This window comes from Ceratotherium simum, chromosome 21, assembly GCF_057802395.1.
Source record: "Ceratotherium simum simum isolate JZ-2026a chromosome 21, ASM5780239v1, whole genome shotgun sequence".
NCBI classification, from domain to species: domain Eukaryota; kingdom Metazoa; phylum Chordata; class Mammalia; order Perissodactyla; family Rhinocerotidae; genus Ceratotherium; species Ceratotherium simum.
The window spans coordinates 45680409-45695277 of record NC_141920.1 but is presented as its reverse complement, the minus strand read 5'-3'; the positions used below and the strand labels follow the sequence as shown (position 1 = coordinate 45695277).

The window sequence follows — 14869 nt, the reverse complement described above, 5'->3', positions numbered from 1 at the left end:
CCGGCTGACTGAATGATGGAGGAGCCTGGTAAAGGATGTGGGAGACCTTTCCTTAGCCTTCCAAACCAACCTGCTGCTTCTAGCAAGAAGCTGCATCCTCCATACTGAGGGAGCTGGTTAGGATCACCAGTTTCCTCGATACTGCAAGTGGAGCGCCCTCAGTAAGCTTCTAGAAGTCACTTTTCTTAGAAGATACTCAGAGTCCTGGATGATTGGGCAGAGAGCTCAGGATCATGTTGTTTCTGAATAGAATTTCTATGAAGAAACTAGGACATCAGAGCCAGCAGGATGGCTGCAAACCCTTGGGTGCCCTGCAACGTCAAGGCTGCCAGGCAGCCTCACACTCTGGTGACTTCTGGGTGTCTTCCCAAGACTTTCCAAAACAGACACCAGAGTTCACAAAGAACACGGACCCATGACACCCCCTGGCAGTGGAATAGTCTCCACGGATAAAACACAGAAATGCAAAGCCCCTCATGACCCCAAAGCAAGATAAAGCGAACATGTAAAAAAAATGCTTGATCACTATAGAAAAGGAAAGATTGGGTCTTAAACGTGATGACTGCAAATTGTTTTTAGCAGAAAAAATCTGTGTCATTTCCTATCTCACTCTCCCTTATTTACCCTGTTTCCACTGAGGCAAAACCATACCTAAAATTGCTGTAGGTCATTCCAGTTCAGATCAGTAACACATCAAAATGAGTGTGACACCTTCAGATTCACGGCCCTCATCTTCAGGCTGGTTAATTGTTTACATGGACCAGGACACTTGGTATTCCATCAACACAGAGACCAAATAACGGTGCCTGACAGTTTCCAGTTGGGCCAGCCTCCTGGGTGTGAGATCCCACAGCACCACGGCCCCAGACCCCTGGCTCCATGCTGGCTGTGCTCCTGCCAGACAGGCCCCTGCCTCACCTCCACGCTGCCGCTCCCAGATGCCATGTTCTGCCGTCACTCTTACCTGCCCGGCGAAGAGCCCACAGACACCGATGATACACAGGATATTGAACACTGCAGAGCCCACGATGGTCCCAACTCCCACGTCGCCCTTGGTGATGAAGACGCCTAAAACACAGACCCAACGTCAGCCTGGCTGTTGTGACAGGTTGCTTTCCAAGGTGGGTGCAGGGGAGCTTTCATAAGCATTAAGTTAAACTGTTCTCAAGATCTACAGGAAACAGCCAAGGATTGGAGAGAGCTCTCTAACCTGCATTGGGACTGTCCCATGGGATCACTGGCACATTCATGCAAAGTAAAAGCATCACTTTAATAAAATAATACCAGCAACCACAGTGGGGTGGGAGGCTGGCGTTCTGCTCCTCGGGGCCTGGAGATTCTCACTGCCTGTTAGACAACCCGCTGGAAGGCCGTCGGTCTCCAGAGCCCTTGTCCTTTCGAGAGGGCAGGGCTGAGACATTCTCCAGGTCGGCACCTACCTATGACTGACGTGAATAGCTCTGGGGCCGAACTGCCTGCCGCCATGAACGTGGCCCCGGCCACATCTTCACTGAGGTGCAGGCGCTGCAGAGGAGCAAGGACAAATACGGTGAGCTGGGCTTCCCCGGAAACAGAGGCGACCCTGACGGCCGAGGTTCCAAGCTCAGTCCCCCGACTCCTCCCCTGCCTCCTGGAGCGCAGCCACTCCTGCCCGAAGCCCGGCTGGGCCACGGATCCTCTCACCATCCTCCTCAAGGCGCAGGGTCAGGGAGAGGGCTCTGGATACGATCTAGGGGTCCCCAACCCAAATGCCCCCTGGGACTGTGCAGATAACAGGGAGGAGTGCAGTGGGCAGGTGAGAGGCCCGGTGGGCATTCACCTCCTTTCTAAAGGCAGCGGTGCTCAGCTCCCTTGGTGTTGCCAAATATGCTTATTTTTTCAGAGATGCCAAAATCCACATTTTTATGCAAAATATCCTGATTTTTTTCAACACCGTGTGTCTCTTAGGCTGAATTAGGCTCATGGTAATCAGTCTGCGAGCCTTGATCCTAGGAGGCTTGAGGCTCGGGGGTGGGGAGGCTCACCTTCCTGAAACCCACTCCCCAGTCTCAATGCAGTCTTGACACCCCAGGGTAGGGGGAGCAGAAAGTGATGGAGAGCCCCGTGAAGACAGTCTACACAACGAACCCTCCAGGTTACCCTGTTTGTTAGTCCAAAAGGGGATGGGCAAGAAGACAAGTACACATCAGAGGCTGGTTAGCATGTTCAGCTTTTCTGCATTCAGTCATGACCCAGAAGGTAAGCTGCTGGCTGTCAGGAAATAGCCGATCCCCTCCTGGCATCTCAGCTAAGAGACGCTAGCCTTGAATGATGCTGTGCCTCTTCCCAGGGCACCAGCAGCTGCACTTCCTTGCTCAGCCATGGAGGGGCAGCATGGCCTCGGCGAAGGCCGCTGGCTCCACTGACCAGCAACGAGCTGCAGCAGGATCCCTAACTGAGCATTTTGACCTGGAATCCTGGGTTTGTTGGATCTAGACTGAACAGCTAAACTTCACATAGAGTTCCGAGAAGATCCTAAGATGAGGGTACTGATGCCTCAAGTTGAAAGATGTGGCTGTGAGGGGCGCCGGGGGCATCTTGTCCCACCAGGGCAGGGAGTCTGTGGGGAGGTAACCTGATGCAGAGCTCACACTCCTGGGGTGGTTGGCCAAGACCTGCCACGAGCTGTGAGCCTAGCACTGCTGTGTCTGCTGCAGCTCCGGCTCCCTGATGGGGCACTGGCTGTGGAGTCCACACCTTGGGCTCATCTCCAGTTCCTCTCTCTCCTTCATCCGCTCAGTGTGCTTCTTCCTCCAGATCTCCTCACATCCCCCCACCTTTCATCCCTAATTCACTTCAGCCCTGGCAACATCTCACTGGATGCTCAGAACCATCCAGTCTGGGGAGTCTTCTTGCCTCTGGACTCCTTCCATCTACCAGAACATGGTCGTCAAAAGCCTTCCCAGCTCCCTCCTGAAGACGGAAAAACTCCTGACACCCTGGGCTCCCTGCACAATGATTTCAGCCCCGGGTTCTCCCGCTTGGCTCTATGGCTCAGACTCTTCTCTGCTCAAATATCTTTCCTTGAAACTTGCTGCCACTGAGACCCTCCCTCCAAGGCTGCTCCAGTCCTGCCCCTGCAGGAGCCCTCCCCTGACCCCCTGGACGAATCAATCTCCCCCTTCGTTTTCTCCCTCTGCACTTTCCAATTCCCCGGCACTTCAGCCAGCCCCCTGCGCGTATCACTCTGGAGCAGCTCTGCGCCTTACAACCCGGCCCGCAGACGGCAAGGCCCACGCTGTCTTTCATCGTGTTTTCTCCTCAGGGGGGCGTGCTTGCAGGTTCTATGAGTTTCTTCAGGTTCTGTGAGTTTCTTCAATTAAGAAGAATACATTCTGACAATTGTATGTACACTTCCAGAACAGGGGCTTTGCTAGTTAAAGAAAAAGTTGTGTGGGAAAGAGAGAGAGTAGTTTGCTTTGCACGAAGAATAAACCACCAAATGGTGGTATTTCAGAGATCACAAATGACCCTAATGACAGGTGCTTCAGCACTTCCTCCCCTGCCACACAAGGCGACCCTGTTCTCAGGTGACATCGCTTTGGACAAAGGGCTTCCCCACTCGCCCACTGCCCCTCTCAGACACCAGCTCACTCACTTTCCTTCTCCTGTTTCCACTGTATGAAGGAACCCACTCCCGGGCCTCTCTGGGGTTATTGTGGAACAAGTACACAAAACTAACAGACTTCCAGGATGTAGAAGCAACTGCTTAAGTCAGTGGTTCTCAAAGTGTGGTTTCCGGACCAGCAGCCTCAGCATCACCTGGGAACTTAACAGAAATGCAACTTCTGTCCCCGGCTGTCCCCTAAGACCTTATGAATCAGACACACGAGGGAAGGGAGGGAGGACAGGGGAGGGACACCAAAGTCTGAGAACTACAGAAAGAAACTTGAGTCCCTGATGGGAGGCGTGTCTGGGAGAGATCCTTTCTGAAATGGGATTCTGAATTAAAATAAAATAAAATGGAAAGCTTCCAGATAAAGGAAACTACATTTCAAAACAGACAAAGAGATGAAAGAAGCAAGAGAATGAAAGAGTTCTAGATATGCTGAATATTTTCTGATGAAAGGGATTTAGCTTGGTATTCAGTGGTCTGATTTGGAACAGAGGCCCTTTCCTGGTCTCTGCGGCCCACTCTTTCATCCTCCCGCCTTTCAGCCCTCTGCTTGGAGCACTTCTGTCCATATACAGAGAGAGGAAGGGGGATGGAGGTGTGCGGCTGAGGATTTCTCACTCTGCAAGGGCCCACGAATCACGGAAGGAGGGTTATGGGGGCAGAAGGAAACAGAGGAGAGGGAGATAGAGAAAGTGACAGAGAGAAAGGAAGAGCAGGACTTTTGAGAGAAAAAAAATGGGAGCTGAACACAAATAGCACCTTGATTTATGGCCAAATGGAGCAGGGAGAGCTGGTCGTATGCGTTAAAGCCTGACATGGATCAGTATTGGGAAATTCAGAGCAGACGGATGGAGCTTTTATTCTAATATTGCCCATCGCTCTGAAGCATGGTGGTGCCTGGCATTCCCACCCCTGGTTGCACGGAGGGCTCCCTGAGACCTCAGTGGAGGAGGCTGGAGCAGTGCCCGGCTCAGACACACCGAGAATATGAGGCATGTACCTCACAGATCTTTTCCAAGGAGGGGACGAAGAAGTCATCACACACAATGGCCAGCGCGTAGAACATGTACATGGCCTGGAAGAGAGGAGAGAAGGGGTTAAAGTCAGAGTCAGGGCAGAGCCACTGGGGTGAGGGTCCAGCCACCCTCTGCTTCAGTAACATCCTCTGCCATCATGAATTTACCATCTCACTCAGAGTTAAGTACAAAGTCTTTCAATGCCTGTGAGGCCCTACGTGATCTCACCCCTCCTCTCTGACCGCATTGCCTACCACTCTTCCCCTTGTCCTCCAAACACGTCACAGACACCTGCCCCAGGGCCTTTGCACTTGCTATTCCCTCTGCCCAGAACATGCTCACCCAGATCACTTTGGTTCACTCCATCATTCCTTCAGGTTCTTGATTTAATGTCAGTCTAAGCAAGAGGCCCGGACTCCCCTCCCTCCCATTTCTCTCTATCCCCTTATCCTGCTTTGTTTTTCTTGACATATTAGATACTAAATTAGTTTGTCGTCTATCTCCTCCACTAGAAGTCCATGAGCATATGACCATTATCTATCTCATTTATCCCTAGCACTCAGCACAGGGCCTGGTATATAGTAGGTGCTCAATAAATACCTGTGCAATGAAGGAATAAATAAATGAATACTTCCAGCTGAGCTTGTTCACTCTCCTGTTCCCTGTAGGACAATCTGCAATCTTGGTTCCACATCTCTGGTCAGCTGTGACCAGGGTATCTTCTGGAATTCTAATCACTTCTCTACTTACCTAACTTTATGTTTCCTCTCTAACTCACGAAATCTTATTCAGACTACATTGTTGGTTGACCACCCAGCATCCATGACCAGTCCTTCCTAATGGGATCCCAGTTTTGTCCAAATATCCACCACACCCCATGTGAAGGTGACCCCACCCTTTCCTCCAGGAGCAGATACTACTGGCCAATCAGCGTGTACTATTCCCCAGTGATGGCTATTGGTTCAGGGGTGGGCACATGACCTAGGCTGGCCCAATCAGAGGGCAGGAGAGGCTTTACAGTCCTTGCCAGAGGGCACTGTGTCTCACCCTCCAGTGCTGGCTGTGGATAAGAAAGCTGGGGGTCCTGATTGCCACTGGCAGCCACTTTGAGGGAAATCTGACTGAGCTGACCTGAGTCAACTTAATGACATCACTGAGCCATTGATCCCGTGGTGCTACAGCCCACTCTGCCTCTGGCCTTCATAACATAACACACTGGCAAACAGGCCCGTTTGATTTGGAGTTTCCCTGTTACTTGCAGCCCAAAGCTTCTAACGGGTGCCCTGCTCAGCCTTCAGTTTCCAGCAACCTCAGTACTGACATCTCTCTCATTTTTTGACCTCCCAGCATCTTTTCCTTTTGAGAATTGCTCCACGGGAAGGGCCTTCAGCCACACACCCCCACCTCTCTCACTACAGGGCGCAGGCACATGTCCCAGGCTGGCCACCAGAACACCCCCTTCTCCGTCACACAGTGGGGGTGGGCAGAAGGTCTGCAAGGGGCTGAGCAGGGATTAACAGAGAAGCTGGGAGAAAGGAGCTCTCGCCTTAGAGACATAAACACCACCTGAGTCGGGAGCTGCTGGAGGCTACTGTCAGAGAGCTTGCCTGAGAACGAGCTCACACAGTAGGAAACTGAACCCAGATATGGGACAGGCAGAGACACACACACACACTGGTGCCCAATGACACCATGAGAACCGTGGACCTGGCTCACTCTGAAACCAAAGTGGACTTTCTAATTTCATGAGGCAATAATATGCCTTTTACACTGAAGCTGATTTGAGTTGCTTCTGTCACTAGCAGCTGTCCTTCATGGAGCCTTCTGTAGCAACCCAAGCAAGAAATGATCTCTCTGGCCTTGACTCTTGGCTGTGGCACTAATTTAGACACCCCTCCCTCCCATTATAAACTGGTTTTTTCTTTCACATGTATGTGTTTGATCCCTTCAACCAGATTGTAAGATCCTAAAGTGTATCTTAACACTTGATTTTGTGGAAGTATCAGACAAAGGCACTAAAACATACACGCCAGGAATATTTATTCCAAAATGCTGACTATAATAAATTATCAAAACCTAACAAACTATACCACAGGGGATGGGTTACATAAACTAGGATTCCTCATGCAATGAAATACTGTTAAAAGGGATTATGTAAATCCAGATTTAGTGACAAGGAAAGATATTTATGATACATTTATGATACTAAATGAAAAATGTTACAAAATAGCGTGTACAATCTCTTTTTTGTTAAATTATCTATGTACATGAGTGCACACACACACTTATATATTTGCATATAAGAGTCTGTAAGGCCATAAATCAAAACAGTTTCTCCCTTGGTTGGTGTGACTCTATCTGTATTTTATAATTCCTATCTATATTTTCTGATTTGTCCACCTTGAATTTCTGTTCACTGTGTGATTTTTGTAGGTGCTGGAGGATTTGAGTGGTAAGGACACTGTCTTATACTTTTCTAATCTCTGAGGAGCCTGGCATGCAGAAAAGCCTTAAAAATAACTTCCTATTGCTTGGTCTATTCATAATCTGTACAAAATTATTTGCCTGTGGGGTGTTTATTTTTTGGAAAATATCAATTTAAAAAAATTAATACTGTATTTTACAGCTTTGTGGATGAGTCAGAATATACATTCCTAAATTGCAATGGATTCAAACCCTCTTTTGCTGTATGACCTGGCTGATCCAATGATATGCAGGCTTTATCATTATTTTTGAAAGGACAGCCCAGTGCAGTAATTGGAAGACAGAGCTGTACATCTGTGGATCAACCAAGAACTGAATAAGCTGTCTGCAGCTGACATACTCAACTCGCTGAACCCCCAGTGCTGCTCAGAAGTCCATACACCAGCTCTCCAAGGCTACGTTCCAATATTATGTCCCGATCCTGTTTTGAGGCAAGAAGCTCCATCTAACACCCTGCAATATCAACGCTTGGACTGGAACGAGAAATGAATAGATCTGCCAGGCTCTCCGTGCTCTCAAGGGTGATGGCTACTGAAAGCCACGTTAGTTCCTGTGCACAAGGCAGCGTGAGGTGGGAACACCCAACCTCGATCAGACACCCTGTGGCAAAACCCTTCTGGATACCCAGGGGCCTGCAGGCCATGGGGCTCCTTTCCAGCTGCAGGGCACCTCCTGGCGTCGGAGGATGGGCCTGCCACTTTGCTTACAAGAAACTCTGCTCTAACTCTCTGCCATGTTACCCACTGGAAAAATAAACCAAACAACAAGATATTGGTGGGGGGGGGGGGACTGTGCATGTGTCGGGGGCAGGAGGCATCTGTACTTCTGCTCCATTTTCTTGAACCTAAAACTGCTCAAAAGAAGTCTACTACTACTAATAAAAAAACAAAAACAAACTGGAACAAAGGACCAAAACAAATGTACAAAGTCAAACTAAGATGCGGAGAGCCTACTGATATTGATGGTACTATCAATACAACTGGCCCAAATATTTTAGAGAGTATGGCCTTTTTGGATTAATTTGACCATTCCTATTTCTAAAGGATAGAATAATATCATTGATGATAATGACAATAATAGTAACAACACTATTAATGACATGTCACGATTTGTTGGTCCAGGAATTCAGGCACGCTCTCAGTCCTTTACGAGAACCATCTCACTTAATTCTTTCAACTCCTGTGGGAGGCAGGGAGCTACCGGCCCTATTTCCCAGACGACTCAGAGAGCGTAGTAACTTGTCCAAGGACACACAGCCAGCGAGGGGCAGGGCTTGGATAGTCCCCCAGGGCCCTCTGGAGCTTTCCCACAGGCCCCGCTGCCTCCCGAACAGAGGGCATTTCTGGTTCACCCGCCCAGCGCCACTTTCTATTTCAGCCCCCCCTCTAATAGGCTGTCTTCCCCAACCACAGAGGGAGGGACAGTTTCAGAATCACAGCCACTCACTTTTGGGGGCTGCTGGTCAGATCCATTGATGTTCTTATTTATTTATTTTACAAGTTTTATTTTGATTACCTACTGACATGCAAATATACCATTTACATAAATGTTTAAATGTGAGCAGCATGAACATGAGTAAACCCTTGCTCCCTTTTTATTTTCAGTGGCTTCCTATTTTCCTCTATAAATGAATGGATCATTAACACTGCTGCAAAGAAAATCTTTAAACATATATCCTTTTACATTTCTAAGATTAATTTCCAGATGTGGAATTGTTGGGTGATGTTCTTTTTAAATATTATTATCTTCACAAGGCACTCTACAAAATACGACACAGATTTGAAGTCTCAAGCGTGCTGGCACTGGCCCAATACCCTGGGACGGCCCGCACGTGCTGCAGCGCACCCTGGCACCCGAGCCCGCGGCCTGGCCACAGCAATAGAGCAAGTGGATGTGCAAATGATGAACGAGGGGCGTCTGGACAGGAGAGGGGGTATCTATTTGAGCTTCAGCTCAAGGATCACGACCAGGGGCTCCTCTTCCCCAAAAACTTAGCAGGGCCCCAGGTGTGGGAATCTGTACTTTGGCCTTAATGATGTGCTGCCTGGACCGTGAGCCATAGTTTATGTGTGTGCATCGGGCCTCCTTTCTCTTGAAGGGCAGTAACTGTGTCCTTCCCACGTTCATATCTGCCCTGTCTCAGGGTGGGCTTGCACAGAATGAGGGCCCCACTTACATGACTCCAAGGAGGGCAGTGCTCCCAGAGAGGCTGGCGTGACCTTGGTAAGGCGTCCCGGGAAATGCCTGAGTAGCACTGACTGGCACAGCAGCTGAGAGAGAGAGGCAGCCTGGAGCCTTGGGGGAAGCCCAGCACGGGGTAAAGGACCTCGCCTCCAGTCCTGGACTTGACATGTCCAAGCTGTGTGACCTTGAGCGACTCTCCTTACCTCACTTAGCCTCAACACGAGACCAATCACATCAGGCTCTCTAGTTAGCTTACGAGCCTATTGTGAGGAGTAAATGGAAACAAATGAACAAGCGGGTTTGGACAGCAAAGCACCTCACAGAACAACAACAACGCCATGAGGATGTGCCCCAGCTAGCCTGCAGGAGGACAAGAGTCACGTGGAGCAGAGCTGAGCTGTCCCCATTGTCCCAGCCGAGGCTGACAGAGATCAGTTGACAAGCAGCTAACCCCCAGACATGGGCGAGCCCAGCTCAACCCAGTTCAGCTGGACCCCAAAGACCCAGGAGCTAAATAGATGTTTATTGTTGTGTGTCACTGAGGTTTTGAGGCCATTTGTTTCAGAGCATTATTATGGCAATATGTAACAGATAGAGCCAAGGTGATAAAAAGAGCCATAGTAAAACAACAATAATGATAAGTAACTTCCAAGAAGGCAGACTTTCTGTTGTTCTGAATGACAACATACTCAGCTTTTCTAGTCTCCCTGGAACTAGCCATAGCCATATAACAATATTATGGCCAATGGGAATAAGGGACAGATCCAACTAAAGTCACCCTTTCTTCCTGCCTTAAACTTGGATGTGATGTCTGGAATGGCAGCAGCCATTGAATGACCATGAGACAACAAGCATGAAGAAACACACAAACATGCTAAGGGTGGCAGAGCCCTGAGGATGCCATTCACCAGCTGATCTAATGCCAGAAACCAGCTCCCTCTGTACGTCTTACTGTGTGAGAAAATGAGCCCCCTGTTTGCCTCAGTTCCCATTAGTTGGGGTTTCTGTACTTGCAGCCATGTACCTCCCTGACTGATATGGGGCACAGAAGGCTCATTCTGCTGGGCAAGGGTAGTGAAGGAGGTCAGAGAAGGCTTCACGGAAGAAGTGGCTGTTGAACTGGGATTTGGAAAAACAAAAACTATCTCATCAGGCAATTTCAAAGGTTGGTAGACTAATAAAACTAGAGAATTTTGGCGATAGTGGTTAAACTGAAAAATACTTAAGGTAACAGGAAATCATCACTGCCTGTGGCTGAATGTAGGTGAACAGGCTCTAGCTGAAATGTCGATATACATAAGGGCTTCTCAATTGTGAGGGCAAATGTATCCCAACGGCATGATATTAACCCTGCTGTTCTATGTGGGATCTACTGTCAGCGGTTTTCACAGACAATTTCCTTTTACTACATCTTCTGCACTAGCGTGGCCCTGTCTTAATTTCAATGAAGGTGGTGCTGGAGAAGCAATTCCTAGGGAAGATCTATAGAACTCTAGCCATTGTGGAAAAATTGTTCTAAATCTCTCAGAGAATATGGTTTGAATAATAACCAAAAAAGATATTCCTTTTTCCTTGTCTTTTTCATAGTTTCAAGTGATCATATATGAATAGACTCAGAAAAAAATGTTATTTTTTAAAAAAATCATTTCCCCCCATTATGGGCTTGGTATCTAATGGCCTGATGATGCCATGGTGGGACTGACTTACCTGGCCACTCTTGGGTTCCGCTACCAGGATGGACATTGTTCTTCTGGAAACACTTACTGTCTCTAGTGACTAGAGAGAGAGACGCTGAGCCTCACAGCTAGACCAGGGTTCTGACCAAGAGGATGTGGCGGGGTGGGAAGAGGAATGTAGCAGATGGCTATGGGTGCCCCCTGGTCCTACCATATTCCTCAGGCCTTATTAATTAAGAGAGCTCCACTGCCTTTCAAATGCCAGAATCTGCCTCAATTTGTCTGAAAACTTTCGATTTAATCTTACACAAAGCGGTCAAGAAGTGCTGGGGCATTAACACCACCCGGGAGCCCTCAAACAGCGACTGAGGGGAGTTGGTGGATCAGGACCCCAGCTTCCTCGCCCCCTGGGTGGGGTAACTCTACTCTGTCTCCCCAGGTTTCCCAGCTGAATTAAGCTTCAGGCGCCCACAGTGTTGCAACCACACACCTTTTATTACCAGTCTTCCCCTCCCTGTCTCACTTCCCTTAACACCCCCAAATCACCACTGACAATCCTTGTCACAGGGTCTGCTTCTGGGAGAGCCCAGACTAAGACAAGAGGGAAGTGGGTGAAGGGAGACTGCAGAAGGAACAAAATGCAGTCTGAAATCAATGGGCCACTCGCAGAAACAACTGTCTTCCAAAAGTCTAGGGGCACTCTCTCCCTTAGTCCTACCCCCATGGTCATTTTGTCACTTGCCACTGTGAAGGTCTTTTGGAAACAGTGCCCACTGGAAAGGTTTCTCTTGCAGGGATTCAAATGCTAAAGGAAATGAGTATATGTTAATGCACCTGCTCCATTAGCATAAATCCTATAATTATGTCACTTGAAAGGAGTTTCATGATGCCCAGATGAGGCCCATGCTGATCACTGTTCTTGGAGGTCACCACATTAGGGTCACTGTTTTGGAGCCTTGGGAACGAGAGATTTGCCGTTTCTGGAAAAACACTTCAGTGGGGGAAGACTGCTTCAGTTCCCCCCACATCCTCTTCCATCTTCCTCTCTCCTCTCTTCCTTACTCCAGACGCCTCTCACTCTGAGAGGTTGGTTCCTGAGTCCTTGAAGAAGTCATCTATTTCTTTTGGTCATCAGTTTCTCAAGGAAGTAGGGGTGATAACTGCCACTTCCCTTCAATATCCACTAAAGGAAGGCTCTGGGGACAGGTTTATGCAGCTGGGCTGATGCCCACGTGGGCCTTACAGGGCACTCACTGGGTGCCAGGCACACACATTCTCCGTTGACCCTCGCAATGGCAGCAGGAGGGGGGAATGGGCTTAATCCAGCCTCGCAGGTGGGAACCAAGTTCAGTAACTTGACTCAGGTCACACAGCTCGTAGGTGGTGGAGGCAGGATTTGACCCCAGGTGACCTGCCTCCAGAATCCGTGCTCTTAACCACCACACCACATAGCATCTCAGGAAGAGGACTGTCTGTGCTCTATTTGAGGAGCATCTATTCCTCTAACCTCTGCAAGGCCCCAAATACCCTTCTACAGAGACCTCCTGTAAGACAGGGGCTCTTAACCTGGGGTCCCTGAACTCCCTAGCCCCCCAAGGAGTACTTAGAAAGACTTTAGGAGCTTGTTAATTTGGATGCGAACAAACTGCATCCTTGTTTTCACTAACCACTAAGTAGAATTCAGCATTTCCTTCCACTATGAATATAGGCAATCAGCCACAGTAGCATTGGCAAGACCTGGAATGTCCCCAGTAGAAATCACAGACCTTTTGTATCACATCACCAGTGCTGCAGAGACTGTATGTTCATCACTACTTCAAAAATAGGCAGTGACCAGATCTTGTATTTAATGTACTAACAGAGAATCACGTTTCTATATCACTGTGCACTTTAATGTGGACCAGAGTCACCTGGGAAATGCATATAAAACGAGGGCCTCAGCACCCCCTCCAGAAGATCTATCTAGCAGGTCTGGGTTGGGGCCCAGGATCTGCATTTCTAACCAGTACCAGGTGATTCTGATGCAGGTGGTCCAAGGGAACACTCTGGGAGGGAATCCTTGGCATTCCTTGGTCTATTTCCACAGGCCCCTGGTGGGACCCCTTGAAAGAGAGTTAAGTCCAGAATGGTGGGGAGTTTTGGTGTATCTCTTGGGGTCCAGGTAGGAAACAGAAGGCCATTCAAAAGAGAACTCTTTTTTTGTGTGTGAGGAAGATTAGCCCTGAGCTAACATCCCACGCCAGTCTTCCTCTTTTTTGCTGAGGAAGATTGGCCCTGGGCTAACATCCGTGCCCATCTTCCTCTACTTCATATGGGACGCCGCCACAGCATGGCTTGACAAGCAGTGCATTGGTCTGCGCCCAGGATCTGAACCTGCAAACCCCAGGCCGCCGAAGCAGAGCACACGCACTTAACTGCCATGCCACCAGGCCGGCCCCCAAAACAGAACTCTTTTTTAACCAAAGGAACTCTGATGGAGGCTTATTTGAAGCACTGTAGGCAGGGCTGAGGGAACTAACAAAGAACGCAAGGCACCCAGAGCCTAGCAACGTGGGAAGCTGTTCCCTCCCTGTGGCCTGGAGGTGCGAGAGGAGGGGACAGAGTTGCTGTGGCCTGGTGCGTGTGGGACGAGGCTGCTCAGCAGGCGGGTACTCACGGAGGGTGGAGGGAAGCAGCTGCTGCCAGACGAGCCAAGAGGGAGCAGGAAAGAAATGCCCCGATCGACCGCTCTCTCGTCCTGCCCTCCCCTCTCCCGTGGGTGCCTCCCCTTGGTTGACCTGGAAGCCAGAGTTATGGGAGCCCCCGGAGATATGGTCCTTAGAGACTGGTCTCCCGGGGTTCAGAGCAGGGCAGAGAAGAGAGGACAGTGGAAGTGGGGGTGAAGACAGAGAATAACACCCAGGAAAACTGGGGAAGGATGGAAAGGAGAAGGGGGAGCCACGATGGATGAGGGACCGCAGGAGCAGAAGGAGGTGGAAGGGCCATGAACAGGCTCCTACATCTAGCCTGACAATTCACCCATGAAGACATCAGCCCTTCACCTGCCTTCCCCCTCGAGGATTTACGAAGGCTCACCATGAGAACAAATACCATAAAATAATGGCAAACACAAATAAGTACAAAGTGTCAGAACACAGGAGAAGTAAAAGTGCAAGGAGGAAGTCGAGATCAGGAAGAAGGAGAACACAAATATGGCACTGTGCACTTCTGGTCCCACAGGGGTTTATGCTGCCCGACACTCGGAGACGCAGGGGGCTGCTGGGGGCAGGCCTTGCACGGCTGGAGAGGTCTGAGCCCCCCGTGGCTCCCCCACCACTCTCTCTTGGGGTCACAGGCTCAACTGCTTTCTGGGGTTTGTGGACCATTTCCATCTCTAAGTAAACCTATTTCTTGCTTTTCTTCCTCAAGCAAGACAGAGAAGAGCAAATCTGGTTGGGGGAGGAGAAGGGCCAAGTTCTCTGAGAGGGACCAGGTCATTAAAAAAGCCTCTGTGTCTAGTTCTCTGTCTGTCTGTCTCTCTCTATTTGTGTGTATACATGTATATACATATACATTACATATATTTGATTTTTTAAAAAATTTTATTTAATTTTTTATTGTGGTAAAATATACACAGCAAATTTAACCATTTTCAAGTGCACAGTTCAAAGCCATTAAGTACATTCAACATTCACACTACTGTACAACCATCACCATCATCCAGCTACAGAAATTTTTCATCTTCCCAAAGTGAAACTCTGTACCCATTAACAATAACTCCCCATTCCTCACTCTCTCCTAGCCTCTGGCCCCAGCATTCTACTTGCTGTCTCTATAAATTTGACTACTCTAGGTATCTCACATAAGTGGAATCA

General features: G+C 49.0%; 1 protein-coding gene across 1 annotated transcript in view; it reads right to left on the bottom strand.

Annotated features, from left to right (window-relative positions):
* The window catches only part of SLC24A3 (solute carrier family 24 member 3), a 471543-nt gene that overhangs the window by 123016 nt on the left and 333658 nt on the right, over positions 1–14869 (bottom strand). Inside the window, exons 4-6 of the mRNA XM_004433710.3 lie at positions 4656–4730; positions 1440–1524; positions 965–1068 (exon numbers count right to left, since the gene is read on the bottom strand). Of these exons, the coding sequence (XP_004433767.2) occupies positions 965–1068; positions 1440–1524; positions 4656–4730 (264 nt within the window). The remainder of the gene's footprint in view (positions 1–964; positions 1069–1439; positions 1525–4655; positions 4731–14869) is intronic.